The sequence below is a fragment of the Mirounga angustirostris genome, unplaced genomic scaffold, assembly GCF_029215605.1.
Source record: "Mirounga angustirostris isolate CCGP_5_RB_7025 unplaced genomic scaffold, mMirAng1.0.hap1 SCAF_11, whole genome shotgun sequence".
NCBI lineage: Eukaryota > Metazoa > Chordata > Mammalia > Carnivora > Phocidae > Mirounga > Mirounga angustirostris.
Genome location: NW_026991719.1, coordinates 31,248,404 through 31,272,964, shown reverse-complemented (window position 1 = coordinate 31,272,964; position 24,561 = coordinate 31,248,404). Strand labels below are relative to the sequence as shown.

General features: G+C 38.1%; 1 protein-coding gene across 1 annotated transcript in view; it reads right to left on the bottom strand.

Annotated features, from left to right (window-relative positions):
• Nucleotides 1-23,674, bottom strand: part of CFAP47 (cilia and flagella associated protein 47) — a 495,620-nt gene extending 471,946 nt beyond the window's left edge. Inside the window, exons 1-7 of the mRNA XM_045873173.1 lie at nucleotides 23,480-23,674; nucleotides 19,096-19,247; nucleotides 12,544-12,659; nucleotides 5,502-5,640; nucleotides 3,154-3,382; nucleotides 2,537-2,697; nucleotides 771-898 (exon numbers count right to left, since the gene is read on the bottom strand). Coding sequence (XP_045729129.1) covers nucleotides 771-898; nucleotides 2,537-2,697; nucleotides 3,154-3,382; nucleotides 5,502-5,640; nucleotides 12,544-12,659; nucleotides 19,096-19,247; nucleotides 23,480-23,674 — 1,120 coding nt within the window. The remainder of the gene's footprint in view (nucleotides 1-770; nucleotides 899-2,536; nucleotides 2,698-3,153; nucleotides 3,383-5,501; nucleotides 5,641-12,543; nucleotides 12,660-19,095; nucleotides 19,248-23,479) is intronic.
• Nucleotides 23,675-24,561: the final 887 nt, after the last annotated feature.

The following is a 24,561-nucleotide window of genomic DNA, read 5'->3' as shown; positions in this document are numbered from 1 at the left end:
ACCATGACACAAATAGTAGAAATTTCTGTCCTGGGAAAATGGTGCAAGCCTGCTCAACGGTATCACTCATCCTGACACACAAATCTTCTCAACTCTTGACTTGCCATAGCTCATCTTTCTAGATCCAATCCCTCACCTGTCTCTACCTTTATTTTCTCTTTGATGTGTCTGGCTAAGCTGAACTCCAAGTCTTGCCATTTTCCTCACCACAGGCCATCTAATAATACCTGAGAATATTAAGAAGTACAATGCATCTTGACACGTGGCCTGCAAGGCATATGCACTTACCGATACCCCATAACAGGATACTGTACCCTATTTACTAGAGCTCCAGTTCTAGGTCTTGTCCTTTGACTGTTACTGAATGTAGACTCTAAGAGCTGAAGGCCTGGTAGAGATGGAATGGGTCGTTTGTTCCCATATTAATCTCTAAGAGAAAACATAGGCTTAAATGGGAAAAGAAGCCAGGTTGGTTTTTTTATTTTCTTTTTTCATTCCTTAACTCTAGATTATCATGTTTATCTAATGTCATTTAAAAATAATGAAGTCATCTAAATTTCAACTTGGAAAATTGTTATGTAAATGATTCTGAGCTTGACTTCTTTCTTAACATGCCACAAAAGACATTTTAAGGTCTCTTGAATGTTTGCATTTTTGTTCAATTCAATAATTATACACTTTTATTAAATTGCCTCTAGAAACATGATATCCAAACTCTTAAATAATTTAAACTGCTATACATTTGATGCCTATGTTCATTTCGCACTTACTTTTGATGGTTTTACTGTTATCATCCCTCAAAAATCCACCTTTACTTCCCACAGAGTCAAATCTCAAAAAGAGAGCATAGTCCTGCCTGTGTGAAGGATCATTATTCTTTTTACCATCAGTCATTAGCCTGTAAAAAATTACAATCAATTATTTTGAAGGCAAAGATGATGCACTCTATTACCTCTCAATAGGAATCAACCCAATCCTTAAATCTATGCAAACAGATGAAAGTTCAGGAATAAAAATATAATTGTGATCTATTTTCCAAAATTACTGTCCAGATACAGAGACTTGCCAAAAGAAGCCCACAAAGTGTAAAGATTCAGAAAACGGTTTCATGACAACATCTGCAAGACAAAAGTAATTTAAATATACTAAGTTGTAAAGGTCCAGCTCCAGTGTCACTTTCTATGTAAAGGATTTTCTTTCCAAGCCAAGTTCATTGCTAGCTAAGGGTTCTGTTCAATTCTCTAGTTCAATAGTCCTTCTTACCTTTGGGTGTAACTGCAAATCTCTGTTCCATATCTCTCTTGCCCTGTGGACTAAGCACATGTTGCTAGCCACATTCTCCATATTCTTAGAGGAGAACAAGCGATTTGGAAAACAAGATTTGATAACAGCCAAATCTTGTCAAAGGAGAAAAGGAAAGGAAAGACGGGAAGAGGGAAGAAGGACCAAAGTCAGAGACGGGTTACCTCTAGACCTGCGTGTTGACTGTCTTTACTTGCTTACCTAGAGGGCAGCTATTTTAGCAGGGGATACTCAAATATACACACACAAAAAAGACTGATGTGAAATATTACACAGGAATGCAAGTAGCATGTTAAAAACGTATTTAACTAAGACTTCCAATCATTATCATATCTGTGAGTTTATGCTAGACTTCCACAAAAAACATGCTGCCATGAAAAAGAATATTTAGAATTTCAAAGATCGTGTGCTAAACAGAATCTTCTATGTTGGCCAAGAAATCACCTGCAGGAAAATATGATTCATGAGGCAATTACAGATTGTACAAATAGAACAATTACTTGATTTATTACCCTCCTTAAATTAAAATACAATTCAGTCCCCACCAATTGGTATCATCACCAAGCGACCCTGTTGCCACATAGAGAAGTACACTGAACAGTGCCTCCTCACAAAGGTAAACATCCAGTTGGATCGATTATTTGCCGCACCCGGCCACCTCTCAAGTATAGCTGAAATTGTTCCTATGTATTTAAAACAGCATTTCCAAATATATTTTCAAACTAAATAACCAAACCAAGTACAGAGAATTATGAAAAATATACATTGGCAAAAGTCCTACAAGTCTGTATGAATTTCGGCAAGCAAGTGTGGTGCATCCCAGCAGCTGCTATAGGGCTTACTCTTCATGCTCCTTAGCAAGCATCTTGCTATGGCAAGAGCCCTGCATCCTCTTTGGAGGCACTGACACACCCTGCCTGCCACTGGCTATCCACTATTTCTGCAGGGACAACAAGGTCTTGTTGCACAGATTCGTCTGGGCCCACAATGCAAAACCACACAGAACTTCCGCTTCTACAAGGTCTGAAGAGATTTGTAATCGAACATGAAATATTTAGAACAAAAATCTTACATGTTCGAAATCATATTAACCATGGTAGAAACATTGAGAGCCATAATAAGAAAAATCTGATTGGTGCCTTCTGACCAGTTTTACTGTTAAAGTCAGTTTGATGAATGTATGATTGACATGCTTTTGATTAATAAAAAACACCGTAACTGAATTTTTGCTTACTTTGGGCTGAAACAAAATGTAATTACAATCTTTTGATAAGGTAGTAACCTCCCTTCATTAGGAACACAGGAGATAAAAGTGGTAACATCCATGTTCTTTATTTTGCTTAAGTAGGTGAGATTATTTAAGGCAATATCTGTTCTTTGTCGAATATTTGTGCCCTGTAATATAAAATCAGACATAAAAAGAATATTAAGGCAGAACACAAATAAAATAAAATATCTTAAGAGGAGATCATAACATAATTGTTGAAATTTTAGTCTAGAAGATCGAGAATATGAATGTCTTTAAAGAAACATACATAAATTTGACCAAGGCACATCATAAAATTAAAGGAACTATTGAAAAATTGATGAGAACAGAAATCCCCACAACTAGCTGCTAACCTAAAAGAAGCATTTGTCTGGTTTACTTCAGATATATATCACTATCAGTGTTAGTTTAATTTATAGAATTTTTTGAGGTTACCCTTGAAGACACATGAAAGGGAATCATATCTATCCGCATATTAAAATGTACTTAGAATAATTTAACAGCTTTTTTGGTTATTAGTAAATTCAAAACAATCTGTTTCAAAACATAATACCCGATTTTCCCCTGTTGCACTATTTACTTACCAGTTCTTCTCCAACTGAATCATTTTGCATTATGGCCACCCAGTTTATGGGTTCTGGGCTATTATTGTATAGACGTGCATGTTCAATTTTTGAAGTTCCAAAGAAAACTGAACCAAAGTGTATGCATTCCAACTTTTTGTCATTACTCATGTTTAACAACTCAATAATCTGCTCAACCACATGAGCTTTGACACTCAAGAGTATATCTGGACGACCTTGCAAACTCACTCTACAAGATAATGAATTATACATATATATTTTAATTAGAATTCTATATACTTAATTTCTCTCCTATATATTTGAATAAACAGAAATTTTATAACATCACATTATAATTAAAATTCAAAGGCCTAAGAGTAGTTCCTTTCTCATACATGCCAGAGAATGTCATGTCCTTCTGACTTTCTGAATCTGGCATATGTACAACCTAATCCACTGTCCCCAAGAAACAACAAAGTTGGAAAACAATCACATGTATTGACTCCAAAAAGAACTTATTGCTAGGTCCGTATCACCAATTATTTCATAAACACTAGATTTAGATGGGATGATTTAGATTTCTAAAAGAATTCTAAGATTCTTTTCTAACTCATCCCACTCCCCCAAGTCCAACAACCAACCTCATCCCCATCCTAATAACCCAATTCCCTATGAAGTGTCTCAGCAAAATCCCACTTGTTTGCTGAAATGAAGATCTCCCCCCCCCAATAAAGCTTCATTTCCTAGACTAATTTCAACTCCCTTTGAAACTGCCCACATATGCACGTTTGTCCCTCTGTGGCATAAGTGCAATCCTTTTGACTCTCACCCCATCAAATACCACAAATAAATGACCACTCCACAACCATCACCTAAGTCCTTATCTTACACTACATCTCTGTCACAGTGCTCATGGCTGATACCATTTACATACATCTCTCCTCCCTTAGCTTCCTTGACACCAAACTTTGCTGGTTTCCTTCTAACTTATTCAGACTTTACCTTCTCATTCTTCTCTGGCTTGGATATTTTATAAACTCCATGAATAATGGTTTCTCTCTCCTACTCTTTTATACTCTGCCCTTCTAGTCAAAGTTATTTTCAACACTTCATGCTTCATCTACAACTTATCCACTGACAACCCGCAAGCCAATATACCTAGACCAAATTTTTTTTCTGGGACTCAAGATAAGGAAATCTAATAGGCTCCACAGGATTCTGTAAAGCAAATCAATTCCAACAGTTTAAAACTGAACTCAAGATCCTCTCCCCCAGACCTGTCCTTCCTCTTACCTTCCCTTTCTATAACCAGTCACTACATCTAGTTAACATTTCTCCAATCGGCACACTTCTCTCCATACTCCCGATTTGTACCTTAGCTGAAGCTGTCATCATTTCTCTTCTGTTTTACAGTTTCTAGTCAGTCTACACCTCCACATACCCACCCCACCCTGATTTGTTGTGCCCACTGTTATCAGCACGACCTTTCTAAATTGCAAACTAATCAAGACACTCGCATCCTAAAACCTTCCCGAGATTCCACAGCCTTCACAATGAAACTTAAGCTTCTATCAGGGCTCAAACTGTTTCTCAAACTTTTTTTGGCTGTGACCTTCAGTAAGAAATGTATTTACATTGCAAGCACACACACATACACACACATGCATACACAAATACACAGGCATGCACACACATGTGCACAAACACAAAGTTTTGCAAAACGTTTGCCCTTACTATGTGAGATGCATCCTGATAATATCTATTTCACTGTTTTGATGCTGGTGGTGACCTATTATAGTGAATGCACATTCTACTAATGGACTGAGACACAGAGCATTAAAAAGTGCTGTCCTATGAGGTCCTTTACTGGACCCCGCACCATTCTGGGTTTCTGGTCTCATCTCACATCACTCCGCACCGCCATCTCTTTGCCTCTACATTGCCTCAGCTCTCTCGGTGTGTAACACTATTTACCTCCAGGATTTCAAGTCTTCTACTTGCTCAGCCTGAAATTACTCTTCTAACCCACTCCCATCACCAACACCCACCTCCCCTATGCACGAACACACACACACACACACACACACAGCTCAAATCACACCACTGCTCTTTGCCGGGCTACTTCCTACTCACCAGTAAGTGTTTGGGTACACTATCCCCTCCTTAATGGAGCCCTTCCCTGATCCACTCCCTCACCCCCACAAAATCCCAGTCTCTAGTGCTTGGCAAATAGTAGAGACTCAGCAAATGAATGCTGACTGAAAGAACAAAGAAGCTAATATACATTCAAGACAATAGGCATATCTGAAAAGTAAAACAGGAAAGTATTAAGAACTACATTAGAATTAAGAACCATAGTATATGCTTACTTTGCCACTTCATTTACAATTCTGGGCTGGTCAGCACAGAAATCCACTTTAACAATCACTGATGACTTGGGCTCCACAATACCATTACTCGGAAAAATGACAATGGGTAATTGGCCCTGGTATTCTGCTTTAAATGTACCTAAGGAGAACAAGAGCAAATGGTTTACATCTGGATCCTTACAGTGTCACAGTCACACCCTTAATAGGAGACAGGTGTCTGTCTTACAGACAATAGACTTACACAATAGACTATACACTCTGTAAGTGTATAGTCTATTGTGGACCAAGAATCACAGCTTTGATTATAATTTTAGTCTCTGGGGTCACCCAACAAATGTGAACTGATTGTTAGGACTCAAGCTTCATTGATAGTTAAAATATACTATCTGCTTCCAATGGTCAGGCACATATGCTAAGAGCTTTGTATATGTTACTCCATGCAATCCTCAGAGTGATTCTATGATATAGGTTCAATCATTACCTCCATTTTATAAATAAGGAAAAAAAGCTTAGAATGGTTGAGTGATTTGTCCAAAGACACACAACTATTGTGGTAGATTACACAGTTGACCCCAATTCTTCACCCTTCTCTGCATCTTACCATGACGCTACCAGGGACAAAGTATGTTTTCCTATCCCTTGACTTGGGGCCTGACCACGTGATTTGCTTTGGCCAATAGTGTGTGGGTTGAAGTGGCAACAGCCAGCTCCAATGCCACATGTTCTCTTGCACCTCTACTATGTAAAGTGCTTGAGTAGCTGCTGTCCCTTTGGCCTGTGCTTCAGAATGAGCACACGTGGAACAGAGCCTCCAGCTGACTCACAGACCTGCAGTGAGTAACAGAACATCCCCAACCGCCTAAGTTTGAAGCAGAGCTACCCAGCTGAGCCCAGCTTAGATCAGTCAAGTTCCAGCCAATCTGCATACAAATAAACAATTAAAAAATAATTGCCTTTTAAGATACAGAACTGTGTGTGTTTGTTACATAGCAATAGTTGACTACTACAGTTAGAAACTAATAGGGCTAGGATTTTCACTTGCATGTTTCTGACCAAAGGGCTCACATTCATAGCCACTGCCACTTCTCTCTCTCTCTCTCTCTCTCTCTCTCTCTCTTTTTTAATATTTATTTACTTATTTAAGTAAACTCTACACCCATGGAGGGCTGGAACTCCTAACCCCGAGATCAAGAATCGCCTGCTCTACCAACTGAGCCATCCAGGAGCCCCATGACTTCCTGATAAATGAATTAATGCAGTTCACATGGGGAAAGGGCAAAAGGAATGGGTTTCTAGAATCAAACAGCATAGGAGAAGGAGGCTAGAAATATGTCTTATTCTGAAAGCAGAAATGGTTCATAATTGATAGTCATGTTTAGTACCTGTATTAGAGCATACATTCCTTGAGATCACATACTATGTCTTCCTCATCTCTATGATTCCAGCACCCTACACAGTGCCTAGCACCAAGTGGTACTCAAAATATGTCTAACAAATGGAAGTAGCCAGTCACGAGTTTCCTTAATCTCATAATGCAATATAAACACAAATAAGCATGCTGCCAACATATACAACTTTGCAAATTCCAATTCACCAATTTTAAATCACATTTGATGAAATTTTCCAAAATTACTCAATTCACTTAGGAAAATAAAATATTAGCATAATAAAAGTACTGAAAGTATAAAAAGGCAATAAGACTTTAGTAAGTACAGAGATGATCTGATGAAAAAGTCAAACAAACTCACAGTAACAAAATTTATTCATCCGATCATTTTAGAGAAGTGCTAATAACATGATATTTAAGAGGTTTTCTGTCATAAAACAAAAATCTGTAAAACTATATCCATTTCAAATAAATAGGTATTATTGACTCAATTCTCCAGAAAAGGAAAATTATGTGAGTCTAGTTAAGGCTGAGTCAGTGAGATATGCCTAGACTGTAATCACTTTGATGTAATTTGACAAAAGAATTTAAGTGAATATTTCAAAAGTTTATTTAGGAACAACCCCAAAACCACAAGAACATCGTTCAATCTTCTAAATATATTAAAACAGTGGCTACATAAATATTACTGTGTCTTATATAACTTTAATGCCACTAGCAATAATGAAATATTTGACTTTTATTTTTAAATTACTGACAATAGAAGCAAGGACATCATCCTAAGGGAAGGGTGTCATTGAAGGAAGGATGTTACAGAAGGCATTTGTCATCAAATTTTCATTTCTTTTTAGATATGACACTGGCTGATGTTTGGAGAATGAACTAGAAGGAGATAAGGGACTTCAGAGAAATAATTTCAGTTGGTGTAATTACCAAGCAAAAGAAGATGATGGCCTGTTGTAGAGAAGTGGCAATGGGACAGAGAAGAGAGGATTACTGACATAATTAGAAAGTTGAATAGACAGGATTTAATAATTGACTAAGGGGGTAGGAGGTGAAAAGAAGGAATGAGTCAAGGATTTTGCTGAGTTTCTGACTTGCCCAAATACATGGTGGTGACATTTAATGAAAAGGAGAAAAGGAGAAGTTTTAGGGAAAGGTGAGGAGCTTAGTTTTAGACAATGTGAAGTTTGAGAAACCTGAAGGAAATGCAAATGATTGTATAGACCTCAGTGAACTGACAGGAATGGAAGTGATTGCCTAGAGGGAGTGTGTTGACTGAGGGAATATGTGGGTCCATGGCAAATTCTAAGAAACGCTTATATTTAAGGAACCCCCCAAAAAGGGACAGCAACCCACAGAAGAGAACTGAAGAGGAGGGAGGCAGTAGAAAAGAATAATTCTAACATCAATAGTAAATATTTATTGAACACTTACTATATATCAGAGAGTGTGCTAAGCATTTTATCAATCATCATCACAATTAGAGGAGGCAGGCATTACGTTTATCTCTACAATGGATGCTCCAGAAGTGTAAATTCCTTGCCTGGGGCCACCCAGCCAGTAAATGTTATAAGAATTTGGGTCCTGGAAGACCTCACTCCAGAACCTGAGCCACTATTTTATATAAGGTACTAAGGAGTCATAGAAGCCAAACTTTTGGCTTTTGTTTTTTTTTAAGACAACACCAGTGGTCACCTGTGTCAAATGTTGCTAATTAAGTCATGCAAAATAAACACAGCCTTGTCCACTGAGATTTAGGAGAGCACAGGGCATGTGAGGCTACCCACAGTTGTGGCTGGGATGACAGGTTCTTTGCACAAACCTGTACATTTTTGAAATCTGAGTTGCTCTACCTTCCCTAGAGAAGCAGCTCAGTCATTGGGTGATGAAGTATATACATTGTTACCTTGCCTTTATTTTTCCAAAATTCTTTTAGAAACTATGAGGTAGATTTTTGCGTAAAAGTATTTGTAGTGTTTTTTTTCCTTCCCTTCCCCTACGTTCATCTGTTTTGTTCCTTAAAGTCCATGCAAACCATAAGGGACGCTGAACTCTAGGAAACACACTGAGGGTTGCTGGAGAGGAGGCCAGTGGGGGGATGGGGTAACTGGGTGCCGGGCATTAAGGAGGAAACGTGATGTAATGAGCACTGAGTGTTGTATACAACTGATGAATCACTAAATTCCACCCCTGAAACTAAAAAAAAAAGAAAAAAGGAAAAAGAAAAAAAATTTGTAATATCAAGCCAAGGCAGTCTATAGTTTTATAGCATTCTACTGAAAATCAAGAGTCACATACCCAAGGTCATTGTTATTTCCTATGTATGCTTTTTTTTTTTTTTTTTGGTTTCCTTGAATCTCAGCATAGCAAGGATATACCAGTCTTCATATGTCTCCAAACGACCGTTTTGGAGACTCTTCAGAATGCCCATATGGGATTAAACAGGTTACTTGTAAGTTCAATCACCTTTCATTGAAAGCTTAAGGGTTTGGTTTTTTTTATGTACTAAAATGACAAATCATTTTCTTCTTTTGTAATATCCTGGTCAAATTATTTTTAGAATTTTTTTTATTCAAGTTCAGTTGACATATAATTAATGATTCTTTTCTGAAACTCTGAGAGATCACTGAACCAAATCTATTACACAAAGGTTTATAGAATGTCTGCTGTATGCCAGCATTGTATTATGCAAGAACTGTAGATTGAGATTCCATGACAGCAGTTTCCAAGAAAACAAAAAATATGTATTGAGAATAAGTAGTGGGTGCTTCTCTGAGTAGTTAAGGAGGATTCCAAGGACCAGTCCTGGAGTTGGTCCAATTTAGCAAACTTCCTGGTTCTTAGATGATGTTAGTCTTTTCTAGACTGTGAAGTAGAGAGATGATGCTGATGATCAGGGAAAGGGGGAGAGTGGGCATTAAGAGCAAGAGAAAGGTCATACCTTTTGGGCAAAATAACCCAAATAAACCACTGTTCAAACACAGAAATGGTGTGTGATGATCACACTAGGAACTTTAAAGACTGTTCTACATCATAACTCTCTAGTAGAAAAAGTCTTCTCAGATAACCTTGAGGTTACTGAGGGGAAGAGGGAAATAACTGCAGTTCCAGGCATGCTAAAATGCTTTTTCAATGATGTTTTAAAAGATAAAAACTGAGAAATAATAAAATCATAGAACATGGAGTTCACCAGCTCACAAAGTACTAATAGTAGAGACTTATCTTAAAGAGTGAGCCATGTCTTCAAAATGAAAAGACAAGCACTACTTTGCACAGTAAGGAGTAAACTCAGGAAACACAGAGGGTGAGAAAACAAAATGTATTCAACAATATTTGGCTAAATCCATGGATAATTACTCCATAATGAGCCATTAAAATAAAAAAATCATTAAGTTGTTATACAGATCAACTAATAACCCCAGTGTCATTGCCAGAGAGAGAAAACAAAGCTGCACATACCATGAATCTGCTGAGTGTGGCTTTCTAATGTCCTCTTAAGTATGCATATAAATTTATAAACATTTGATCTTTGACTCTAAAACTATAAAATATTTGTCACATAAAACCCTTTTTAAAAATTTTATTAAAATCATCTTTGGTTGCTAAATCTATTTTCTGCATAAGTGTTTTTCCTCATGAAAATACAGTTAGTCTCATGAATATTTATATACTGTGCTTGTAGGTAATGAGGGCTTTATGACACCTTACAGGCACTTGCTACTGTGAATATAAAACATAGTATCAATTTTGCTAATGGTGGAAAAAATAATATCATTCAAGTCCAAGAATGAGAAACAAAGTCAACACTAAGAAAATGTGTTTCACTGATAACAATTTGCTTCAGTTTGTAAGGTAATAGTAATTAACATTTCATGGTACTCAATTATAATTTACAAATTGTAGTACTCATTACAATACATGCACATACAAAATATTAATATAATACTAAAAGCCAAAGTGGATTACTTTTCCTAAAATGAATGGGTCTACATCTGAGGCTTAATTTTATTTACTTTATTTTATTAAGTAAAATAATTCTAAATATTCATTTAAAATTAAAACCACATATACTTGTTACTTATAGAGAGCTTTTATATATAATGAAACTGTACAGTTTGGTGATATTTTACAATAAAGAGAGGATATGAGCAAAACTTTGAAGGATTTGAAATGTACAATAGTTAAGAGAGATTTTGGAAAATAAATAATAAAAATAAAATTATCTCAATTACATACCATACCTGTTCTAAAAAAACAGAGAGTCTAAAGGACCATACAGCCCATAATCACTAGCCATGAGAGACCCTATCCTTAACATTGGAGTCAGACCACAAACGAGTCTACTATTGTACAATCCCACAGGCATCAGAAATTTAATCATTTAAAAACCAAAGCATGGAAAGTTGAAATGAGCAACATTCGGTGAGGAACAATTATCAGTTTTATTTGTTTAACCCCAGGAAGAAATCAGTACAGTGACAAACTGCCTTTGTCTTAATAACTCCCATTGCTCAGTCAAGCAGCCCCAGAGAACATCCTCACTTAGCAACAAACAGGTTTGGAATTAAGACCCGTTTTCTGTATCTGAGAAGCAGGTTCAGAAAAAAATGCCCTCCCCACGTGGAGCTGGTCCACATATCAGCTCAGCAGAAATGGAAGCCTTGCCAGCCCAGATGCTGACCATCCAACAGGACAATGAAGGGATAAGTGATTTTAATACCTACTGCATACCATCAGTGAAGAGTGTGCATGAACACACACACAGAAAGACACACACACCTTTATGGAAACTCTTTGGTCACAGTAAAAATCTCTAGAAATAATCCAGTCTGGGGAAAAGCATTTACTCTTTCAACAAAAAGTGAGTAAGAGCTTTCTAGAGACCATCATGTAAATTCAAAGTTGAATACGATAGAGAAAAAGAACAAATATTTACTGAGCACCAATGATGAGTCAAGTACCATCCTACAACCATAAGTACATACAAAATTAACCATAGTTCATTTTATTAACCACAGTTTATAAATGAGAAATATCAAGTTCAATGTCCTAAAAGATACTTGCCCCAGATCACACAGCTAGTAAGGCATTGTGCCCTGATTCTATCTCTGGATGGCTCACTCTGAGGACTAAGTCACTCCCATAACACTATCCTGCCTTCTGTCCTCAGGGAGATCACCAGTCACCTGGGAGTCAGCTGTTAATCAGAATCATAAGGAGACACTCATCTTTCCTGAATTATTATCTATCAGTCTTTTACAGTCATCCTATTTAAGGGCCTTCAGTTTTGAGCTATTTCAAATGACAGACATCTTTTTGGGGGGAGGGGGAGGAGGACTGAATCAGAGACTCCATTAATTATACAAGGTATACATTTTAATTTTTTTTAAAGATTTTATTTATTTATTTGACAGAGAGAGAGATAGTGAGAGCAGGAACATAAGCAGAGGGAGTGGGAGAGGGAGAAGCAGGCTTCCCACGGAGCAGGGAGCCCGATGCGGGGCTCGATCCCAGGACCCTGGGACCATGACCTGAGCCAAAGGCAGACGCTTAACGACTGAGCCATCCAGGCACCCCACAAGGTATACATTTTAAATAATACCAACTTTCTTCCAAAAATGTAAGTTAATTTATACGACAGAAAGTATTTACCTGGAGCTCTGCCATGGTTAATGATATTAATCTCTTTACAATATACTTTACTATCAGAAACCAATGTGCCAAAATTAACTTCTGACTCAATTTCCAACTGACAGGATGGAATCAACCTAGGGGAAGAGAAGACAACATAATTAAACAATTATACCCTCATACTTAAATCCACAGGGGACGGACGTACAGAAACACTTTTATTAATTCCTTGTAAGACATTCATCTTTCCTTACAAGTCTATTGATGCATATTTGTCAGTAAAAGGAACTGTGAAATAAAGACATAAAAGATGAGATACATTTTTAACAAAGAAATTAGACTTTATGCATCTAAGGACATGGTATACCCTCTGAAGTACTCACCTCGACAGGCTACCCACATATCTCAGTATCTTTGATGCTCAAAGCATTTTTGGAATCTCCACCTAAGCCTATAATACATCCCTTTGCCCCCTCCTCAAAAAGGGTGGAATTGATCTTAACTAAGTAGTTTGGATGACCCAAATCTGATGAAATAAAAGAAGGTGCTATGCTATAAAATGCCATTTGGGAACTAAAACAAGGCCTAAGCACAAAAAGATACAATTGATTTTTCATGTGTCTCTAACTTAAAGGGCTCACTGTGGCACATCTATATCATATGTTTCATACACATTTTTAAAAATCCATTATAATCCTGTATGCATGTCTCATGAGGTTACATATATTTTATGTATGGATAATTTATAACTTATAAACATCATCAGGTATATTATCCTGTTTGATACTTAAAATTTCATGAAAAGGAAATAAATATTATTATAGCTATGTTACAGATGAAAAGCCAAAGACTTCAAAAGCCTCAATGACGTACCTGAGAAATTATTTGGATATAATACTGGTGAACTTAGCCTTTAATCTATTCTGTTACATTTTGAATACATTACCCTTACAAACCTAACAATGATAACAGCATCAATAATAAACAGAGTAATAACTGATCTTTATTGAGTCTTTAGGTTATGTAGCAGACACATGAATTAAGTAATTCACTCCACACAGGATACAACCTCCAAAATATAAATACATACACACACACACACATAAATAAAAATACCTGAACAAAACATTCACAAATACTGCTTTATGCACTGGTGGTGTGGGCCTTCCTTCCGTATGTTTATATGTGAATGTTTGTGTATTATCAAATATGTAGAGACATTCCAGAGATCAGTCAGGCTGCTTCTTTAAGCTATACCCATGTTCTTCTCATAAAGACATTGTAATTTTGTAATAGGAAAAGGAAAGATCAATGACCTTAGTGTACATCATTGCACTAATAAAGAGTTTACAGGATGTAAAAGAGGAAATCGTTATACAAACAATATAAGATATGAAGTCGAACATTTTTTCAAACTATTTCTCTAGCTGGATGCAGAAAAGTGTCTTAAGAATAATTTCTTAAGAGTCAACACACAACACACAAACACACACACACATATATGTATATGTACATGCATATATAAATAGGAGTAAGGGCTTGCTAATACAGTAATATTATAACAGTTTTTCTGGCTTTCCTGTTGATTTCTCTTCCATCTGATTAAAAAAAGTCCAATAACATTTTTCTCTTTATGTTAACAGAGAATTTATGTTAAGAGACAAGGGAAGGGGGCACCTGGGTGGCTCAGTGGGTTAAGCGTTTACCTTCACCTCAGGTTATGATCCCAGGGTCCTGGTATTGAGTCCCATGTCAGGCTCCCTGCTCAGCGGGGAGTCTGCTTCGCCCTCTGCCCCTCCCCCCACTCTTGTCCTCCCCCCCCCCATGTGCTCTCTCTCTCTCAAATAAATAAAATCTAAAAAAAAAAAAAGACAGAAAGAGAGAGACAAGAGAAGGGTGGTTACCAGGGGCTGGAGGTGGGAAAATTGGTGAGATGTTTGTCAAAAGAAACAATCTTGCACTTAGAAGATGAATTGGTTCTGAGGATCTAATGCCCAGCTTTGTGATTACCGTTAACAACACTGCATTATGTATTTGAAAGTTGCTAAGAGACGAGATCTTAAATGTTCTCACTACAAAATGAAATGATAATTGTGTGATGGAGGTGTTAGCTAACACCACCCTAGTTATCACATTGCAACATATAAATGTATCAACAGTGTGTACAGCTTAAACTTACACAGTGTTAGATGTCAATCGCATCTCAATAATAAAAAAGGAAAAATAATTATCAAACTTGGTAATTTATATATGGAGTGAAAATAAATCTTTTAATATAATTCATAAGAGGGGGAGCCTGGGTGGCTCAGTCGGTTAAGCGTCTGCCTTTGGCTCAGGTCATGATCCCAGGGTCCTGGAATCGAGTCCCCGCATTGGGCTCCCTGCTCAGTGGGGATCCTGCTTCTCCCTCTGCCTGTTGTTCCCCATGCTTGTGCTCTCTCTCTCTCTGTCAAATAAATAAATAAAATCTTTAAAGTATATATATAATTCATAAGAAATTTTAAAATCAGGGGTGCCTGGGGGGCTCAGTCATTAAGCATCTGCCTTTGGCTCAGGTCATGATCCCAGGGTCCTGGGATCGAGCCCTACATTGGGCTCCCTGCTCAGCTGGGGGCCTGCTTCTCCCCCTCCCTCTGCTTCTCACCCTGTTCGTGTTCTCCCTCTCTCTCTGTATCTCTGTGTCTCAAATGAATAAATAAAATCTTTTAAAAAAATAATAAATAAATAAATAAAAATTTTTAAAAACAATTATAGATTTATGATTACAGTAAATCTATTTATATACATATTTGTATATGTAAACATACTGGCTACACATATTCACATGTACATATATACATATGTATGAATTACATACAAATTTACAACATAGTTTATTGTTGGTGATCAGCAAAGATCTTCTAAGTATAAAAATGTAATAAATTAGGATATGATGCTAGGGTAAGAAATAGAATGGAAGTACAAACCTGAGGGGGAAAAAAAGAAAGAGGTAAATTTTTCAACTGTTTAACAAATTACTATGGTATTTCCACTTTACTGGATACATTTGAAAAAAGCATGTAATTATCTCATAGTAACATTTATTATGTACAAGCAATTACATCTTTGCAACTATTCAAGCTCATAATGAAAAACTTTAGACATTTTTAAATGTGCAAGAGAGACATAGTTTTTATGGATACATGGGAAAAAACGTGCTCAGAATCACTTTACATCATTTCTGCTAAAGTACAGATAATACAAACTTCTGGTTTCCAGACAAGATTTCATAAATATATTTTCCCATGTTCATCCCCATTTAATGTAACTATAAACTCTAGACAAGAGGCAAGCAAAGAATGTTCATAGCAGCCTTATTTGTAATAACCAAAAACTGGAATCAGCCTTATATCCTTCAACAGGTCAACAGTGAAACAATAAAAAGGAGCAAACTATTGATATAAACAAAAACTTGGTTGAATCTCCAGAGAATTTTGCTGAGTGCAAAAAAGTCAACCTCAAAAAGCTGTATAACATATTTCATGTGGCAAAATTTTACAAATGGAAGACAGAATAGCGGTTTCCACAGTTCAGGGATAGTAGGTGTGAAGCAGAAGGGAGGTGGGTGTGGTTATAAAAAAGTAATAGGAGAGATCCTTGTGGTGTTGGAACAGCTGAATATCTTGACTATGGTGGTGGATACAAAATCCTACACAGGTAATAGAATCGTACAGAACTTAAAAACTTACACACACACACACACACACACACACAGATACACACACACACATCTTCATTCAACCCTTTCCATCATACTTTAAGAGGGCGGTGTTGTCCTTATGTTGCAACTGTGATAAGCAGCTGACTTCTGATGAGAGAGAACATACATTATGGGGACAAGACAAAATTCCTATTTTCAAAGGCAGAAGCATCTTCAACTCTTCTCTCCATATATGGTACAAACAAGCAAATCTAAGTGCAATTCATAGTTATGGCAATGTGAAGAATGGACCAAAAATGGCCATACTTAAATTATAAAATGTAAATTAAGGGACGCCTGGGACGCCTGGGTGGCTCAGTTGGTTAAGCATCTGCGTTTGGCTCAGGTCATGATCTGAGGGTCCTGGGATCGAGCCCTGTGTTTGGCTCCTTGCTCAGCGGAGAGTCTGCTTCTCCCTCTCCCTCTGCCCCTCCCCCCCATGCTCTCTCTCTCTCTCACTCTCAAATAAATAAAATGTTTTAAAAAATGTAAATTAAGTATTTGTAATAGGCTACCATGTGTCAATTGTTTGATTTCTTTATAGAATGCAATGTTGTGCTTAATCAGAACTTCTCAACAACATGGGGAACCAAATAACTGCAGGTCTAAATTTAGCTTATAAAAATAAAAAATACAAGGGAAATTATAAAGAGGAATGTCAAATACCAATATTAATATTCAAATATTAATTCTGCTGTTGGTAGACAAATACACACAAAAGAATAACATCTATGCAATGACACCTTGCTAAGGAAAATGAGGATCCATATGTGCATGTATATGAATAAAAAACACTCTAAACTGTTCACACTAGCCTTAACAGGTAGTTTTATAATGAACAAAAATACACCTTTTTCAGTATAAAATGAAAATGGCAATTTCCTCATCAAATAAATAATCTGACCAAAGTTAATCTCCAAATCAGTTAGAGTTGACCCTTGGACAACACAAGTTTGAACTCAGTGAGTGCACTTACATTCAGATTTTTTTATAATACAGTCCTGTAAATGTATTGTCTCTTCCTTATGATTTTCTTAATATATCTTTTCTCTAGCTTACTTTATTGTAAAATTATAGTATGTGAGACATACAATATACAAAATATGTGTTAATCGACTATTTATGTTATCAATAAGGCTTCCAGTTACCAGTAGGCTATTAGTAGGAAGAGTCAAAAGTTATGCATGGATTTTCAACTACACAAGGGTTGGTGGCTCTAACCCTTACTTTGTTCAAGGGTCAACTGTACTTATTTCTGTGTTCTATTCATTATATCAGTCCACATTTTTCAACCAATCTCAAAAGAGCACAATTTAGATTCTTTTTTGAAGTCAAACATCTTCATTATTTAAAATCCAGTGAAATAATTATGACAATAATTAAATTAAAATAATGGATACAGGTTCACAATCCATTTAAGAATACATCATAAAAACAGAGAGTAGGATGGTGGTTACCAGAGCCCAAGGAGTGGGGAAATTGGGGAGATGTTGGTTAAGGGTACAAACAGGGAACTAGTAGATAAATAAGCCCTGAAGAGCTAATGCACAGCATAGTGATCACAGTCAACAACTGTATTATAAACTTCAAAGTTACTAAGAGATTAGATCTTAATTGCTCCCACAAAAAAGAAATGGTGATTATATAATGTGATAGGGATATTAGCTCATCTTAGGGTGGTAATCATATTGCAATATATAGGGCGCCTGGGTGGCTTAGTTGGTTAAGCGTTTGCCCTCAGCTCAGGTCATGATCCTGGAGTCCTAGGATCAAGTCCCGCATGGGGTTCCCTGCTCAGCGGGGAGTCTGCTTCTCCCTCTGACCCTCCCCTCTCTTGTGCTTTCTCTCTCTCTTTCTTTCTCTCTCTCAAATAAATATTTTTTAAAACCTACATATTATAATATATAAATATATCACATCAACATGCTGTCTAACTTAAACTTGTACAATGTTATGTGTCAACTGTATTTCAATAAAACAAAGAAAAGTAAGATGAGAAGGAGCAGCCATTGAAGAAGTGTAGTACCAGGAAAGTCACGAGAATAAAGTGGCACAAGAAGGCAATAATGGTTAATAGTGTCAAATGCTGCTGAGAAATGGAGTAAGATAAAGACAGGGATTACCAACAGATTGGCAACATGCAAGAGCTATTTCACTGGAAAGCTCAGGAAGACAGCCTGTCTGGAGTTTTGAAGTAAGAGTGGAATGTGAGACTGTAAAGACAGCAATACAGCTTTCTTTACTAAGTCTTGCTGTCAAAAGGTACAAAAAAACATGGTAGAAAGAAAATAGGATGTGAGTCAAGGAAAAAACAGAATACATGCAATTGTTTAATGTTTTTATTTTAATTAAAAATACCAGAAAACTTGGGGTGTCTGGGTGGCTCGGTTGGTTAAGCATCCGACTCTTGATTTCGGCTCAGGTCATGATCTCGGGGTCATGATCTCGGGGTCATGATCTCGGGGTCATGGGGCTGAGATCAAGCCCCATAGCAGGCTCCGTGCTCAGCGGGGAGTCTGCTGGAGATCTCTCTCTCCATCTCCCTATGCCCCTCCCCACCCCCCTCCACACTCTCTCTCTCTCAAATAAATCTTTAAATAAATAAAATCTTTTAAAAAATTTAAATTTAAATTTAAAGAAAGAACCAGAAAACTAGCCTTCTATTTGTTTTAAACACCACAGGTTGCTAAAAATTTGTCCTTTAAGGTCTGCTGTAAGGAAACTATAGATACAATAAACCCTATTATCCAGAGAAAATAGGAAATATTACTTTGACCCTTAGTTTTATTCAAAGAGTGCTGAAGATGTCAGCATGAAATATGGAGAATACATACCCAACTAGCGGGATCTCTATTGTTTTATTTCCTATTGAAATAAGTAGCTGGTCAAAAGTGTCTTCATCTTTGTCAGGATGGTATTCCACCATAGCTGTCATCTGAAGTCCAGAAGCAAGTGCTTTATCCAGATTGGTCAAAATCAGTTTGAACTTTAGTGGGAGAAAAAAAAAAAATCAAATGATACATGGTGACTCCTAATAAGGCAATAATGTGAGCAAAGGAAGTTAGAAGTATACATTATTTCAAGAGCTATATCAATACATAGACAATATCCCTTCCCTAAAGGCAAAGACTTAATTACCATATGTATATGTATCAGATTCTAGATCTTTCAGATATGCTTTTAACAGTACATGGACTGAAACTGACAATGCAGTCAGTTGAGGAACATGTAAATGCTCATAGCCTCCTTGAGAAGTATGAGATACTTAAATAGAGAAGAAAGGGAGAGCAATCAAATAAAAATGTTGCTGAATCATCTATACATATACATAATACAGCCATACATGCATATATACATATGTATGTATACACATGTACATACAGCATTTTATACAGTTTCTGAGTGGGGACTTAGAATTCATAACTTGGAGGAAATAGAAAAAATGAATAGGGAATAAAGAGGGAAAAAACACTTTCATTCTTGTAAACCATTTGCTAGACTCCAGGAAAAATATGAAGGGAGAAAGAGAAGAACTACTATGTGTTGGGCACTCACAAGATGTCAAGCATTCTACACCTCTTACTTCTAGAGTCCTATAAGGCCGATGTTAAGGCTCCCAGAATATAGATGAGGAAACTGGGACTTGTAGAGGTTAATTAATGTCTAACGTCACTGTGACAGTGAGGATTCAAATCACGTATCTCTCTGATTCTAAAATATAAGCTCTTTCCCCACAACTGGAATGAGTTCCCTCTCCTGAATATATAATCTCTTTAAGGAAGCAGACTATATACCCCTAGAAAGTTAAATAATACAAGGCAGGGACTAATTAAGTGTCTTATGAGTCATGGAGACATAAGTATCATGGAAATCCATGAGAAAGCCTGATTATCATGGGCCAGAAAGGAGTGTACTTGGCCTAGGCTTAGGGAATGGTCGTAAAAGGTGAACAAGCAAGTAAGATGCTCCCTGTGGGGGCAGGAATATCTAGACACAAGCAGAGAAAAGAATAAGCAAAATAGTCTCCCAGCAGGCAATTAATAAACTAGCCTTGCTGGGCAGTGAGCTTCAATACGTAATGAAGGAGGTCTGTTTAAATTAATTATTCAGGGCTTTTCATGCCAGGCTGAGTCTAAGCAGTACTTTCCAGTAATGAAGGACAGAGCAGAGGAGTGATTTGTTGATACAAATGGTCTGAAAGCTTCACACTTCCAGTAAACTTCTGATACCTTAAAACTATCACAGTCCAACTCTCAATCCCCCTGCAATTACAGAACCGTCAGAAAACAAGCGATCGATTATTCCCTGCATAAGCCTGTGGGTGCTAGAGGTACACATATCAGGTGTGACTATCTTCCTTTAAAGAAGCTGTATCTTCAAGAAGAAAAACCAGGATGGGGTGCCTGGGTGGCTCAGTTGGTTAAGCATCTGCCTTCGGCTCAGGTCATGATCCCGGGGTCCTGGGATCCAGCCCCACATCAGGCTCCCTGCTCAGTGGGGAGCTTGCTTCTCCCTCTCCCTCTCCCCTGGCTCGTGCATACTCTCTCTCAAATAAATAATCTTAAAAAAAAAAAGAAGAAGAAGAAGAAGAAGAAGGAAAACCAGGGCTTCAGCAGCATGTGCTTTTGGTCAAATTACAAGTTGCTGAGCCCTCTGAGCTGTATGCAAAGGTGTGTAAGACACCATCCCTACCTAGGAGCTGATGGACGGACCACGGAGGTAAAACTAACATTTACTAGCAGTCATCGGGACTCAAGTCCAAACTATAATAAATGTCTGTTAATGCAACTGGTATCCAGTAGGGAAGAAATAATTTGGAGATAATATGATAAGACTTAGAGAACAAAAGGAAACTCATTTTGACCCTCAAAGACGGGTAGGGTTTGGAAACAGGTGATACTTGCAGGCGGTGGGAATGAAAACATGGGTCGAAAGAAAAGGGAGTCTAGGGGCACCTGGGTGGCTCTGTCAGTTAAGCGTCTGCCTTCCGCTCAGGTCATGATCTCAGGGCCCTGGGATCGAGTCCCACATCCATCAGGCTCTCTGCTCAGCGGGGAGTCTTCCCCCTCTCCCTCTGTGCTCTCTCGCTCTCGCTCTCGCTCTAGCTCTCTCTCAAATAAATAAATAAAATCTTTAAAAAAAAAAGAAAAGGGAGTCTGAGCCATGGGGGTAAAGGGGGCAATTACAAGTAAGACTGGCCTGACTGATCCAGCAGCCACGAAAGTTACTAAAGATGAGGGCTGTGTCTTCTTTATATTCTACCAGCAACCCACAGTAGATGGCACGTAGCACTGCTTATGGTTCATACTAGGTAGTCAACACAAAGACAATGCAGCCTCTTTTTTTTTTTTATTTGACAGAGAGAGACACAGCGAGAGAGGGAACACAAGCAGGGGGAGTGGGGGAGGGAGAAGCAGGCTTCCCTCTGAGCAGGGAGCCCAATGCGGGCTCAATCCCAGGACCCTGGGATCACGCCTGGGATCATGACCGGAGCCGAAGGCAGACGCTTAATGACTGAGCCACCCAGGAGCCCCACAAGGCAGCCTCTTGAGCCAGGGTGGAAAACAAGTACTACTGTCTATTAGGAGCATCATTTTGTAAATAATTATAAACAGTGGTGATGACAATGCTCTTTATAGAGTACTTTGTTTTTATTTATTTTCTCTACAAGATAGCTAATACATTTTTTGCTAATCTATCTCTTTCCTAATTCCCTTTATGTCTATGAAGGACCAGGAGTGCATATCATGGTCTTGCAACAAAGAGAAGTTCACAATGATATTGGGCTCATGACTGTGGCCTCTAATTTGTAAGCTTACCTGGCCATTCTCTTGTCAGTGTCAAGACTTGTGATCTACATAGTTTTCCTTTATAATTCTTGATACAAACCAAAACAAATTATATCATTTTTCTCCTGACTGCACAAAAACCACCCATACGAGTGTCTCCTGGGCATCCATAAAATAGTGTTTGCTCCCATCTGGGATTTTCAGACATACTTTCAATTATTCAATAAATATGTAGTGAGGTAGTGAAATAATCAACTTTTTCCCTAATTTTACAGTATTTGGAGTAATCAGGTCATTTTTTATTTAAAGAGTTAATAGCCTCTTGTGACATACTACTTTATTACAAAATCCATATTACTATTGTTAAAACATGCAAATATAAAAATGAACAAAGCATGATTCCATTTATATGAAACTCAAGAAAGAGCAAAACTAATCTGTGGTGTTAGAAATCAGTACAGTGGTCACCTCCATGGGGTGATTACTCCAGGTTACTGAAGGGAACCTTCTAGAGTGGTGGAAATATTCTACAATTTGACCCAAACGGTGGCTACATGGGTGTATAAATATATAATAAATCATCAAATTTTACTTTCTAGATTTGTGCACTTTAGTGTAGGTAAATAGTACATCAATTTTTTTAAGTGTAAAAAGTAGAATATGAAAGGCCTTTTTCTTACTGTCCTTCTAATCACTACCGTACATTTTTCAAACAAATATATGTAATTTTAACAAAAAAATTACAGATACCTTTTACTTCTGTACCTATAAGTTCAGCTGCATTCATTACTATTTATCATTAGGAATGTCCCACAAAAAAAAAAAAATCAGGTTTTTTATCACTTACGTATCAAAAATTCTTATCACCTTTCTTCTATCAAAAGTCTTCCTGATAACAGGTGATCACAGTAAACATCCACTCACACACATGATCTAAAATAACAGTGAGGCTGAGATACAATTTTGTCAACTTTTAAATCAGAAGATCGGGACAGCCTCTCGAAACATTAATTTTGCATAGTAGGTGCTCAACAAATGTTTGTTAGAATATGAATTTCGTTGATGTAATTCTACAGTATATAAGCATAAATTCTAGGCTGTTAGGAGACAGACAAGGAATCCCCTTTCCCTTCTTTCTAAATGCAGAATGATGAAGTTGGGAGGTTCTAGATCTACTTTTCCCCATCCTGTCTCTCAAAGACAAGCAAAAAGTAAAAACACAAAACAAAACAAAACAAAACAAAACAAAAAGGCTAGCACAAGTAAACACTGAGACCTAAACCGCCGCTCCCTAGGAAATCAATCCTGCCCCCATCCCCGCAGGTGCCGGGCGTCTACTCTCCCGGACAAAGCAGGCGCCCAGGTGGGGAGGTGCTCTCAGAGCCCTGACGCTCCTGAGGTCCTGCTCCAGCACCCCCGAGTGTGTTACCTGTGGCTTGAGGGGCTCCTGAAACCGGATTTTCTGGTTGCAACGGCCGAGATTGTGTACAGTAACTGGGAGGCGGTACACCCTCCCGGCCAGCGTGTCCAGGAACTTCACCTCCGAAGGGGTCACCCGCAGCTGCAGCTCCTTCTTTGGGGTCTCCACCTCCCGGGGGACCAGGGAGCCCCTCTCTGTCTCCATGGCGGCCCTCTAAGTGGCCTGCAAACGGTAGCTGACTTGACTTACAGAGGGCCAGCGTGGACGCCGTCGCTAGGCAACCGACGGACGCCGCGCGCTCGCCTCAAGCTCCACCCCCATTGGTGCAGCCCAAACTTTGTGAGCTGGCTTTCCCGAACGGAAAATGCAGGATTCCGGGGAAAGAACACAGGGATCGCAGGTGCCACCAGAGAAGCTGGAAAACCTTCTACAAGCCCAAATCCCGGAGGCATCTCACTTCGTCATGGCCTGGCAGGATCTTAAGATGGCATGGGGGAGTAGGCATTTTCCTGGACCTCTCTTAAGGCGAAGCTTAAAGAGCAGGGAAAGTGATGTGCCCACGGAGTCTATTAAAGCAACACAATGTAACAGTAACAGGGGAATTCAATGGAAGCAGAGTCAGGGCCCCCTGGGTGTCCTGCTCATTGGCCTTTAGGCTATCGTTACTAAAACTAATAGCAATCCTCTGGGTCTTTTGTTAAAATGCAGATTCTCTTTCAGTAGATCTGGGGCAGGGCCTAATTTTGTAGCAAGGTCCCAGATGGTTTCAACGCTTCAGGTCCTGGGACCACACACTGAGTACAGAAGCTTTACAAGTTTTGTTCACTACTCTAGGTGTTAAGTTTCTTCATTTGTGAAACCGAGGTGCTGCTCAGAAGACTGAGATCAAACCTCTTCATCTCTAGCTACATGAGCACCTTTTCAACAAGCCCAGATTCACCCTGCCCGATCCCTACTCTCTTCTTTCTTTATATGCTGTGATGGTCTTAGGGTTTTAAAACATATTAGATGAGTGGTATACCCCTGCCTTAAATCTGCCTCTTATCATAACTTTACAACATGCTGCTTCTAGGAACCTTTATCAATGTGGA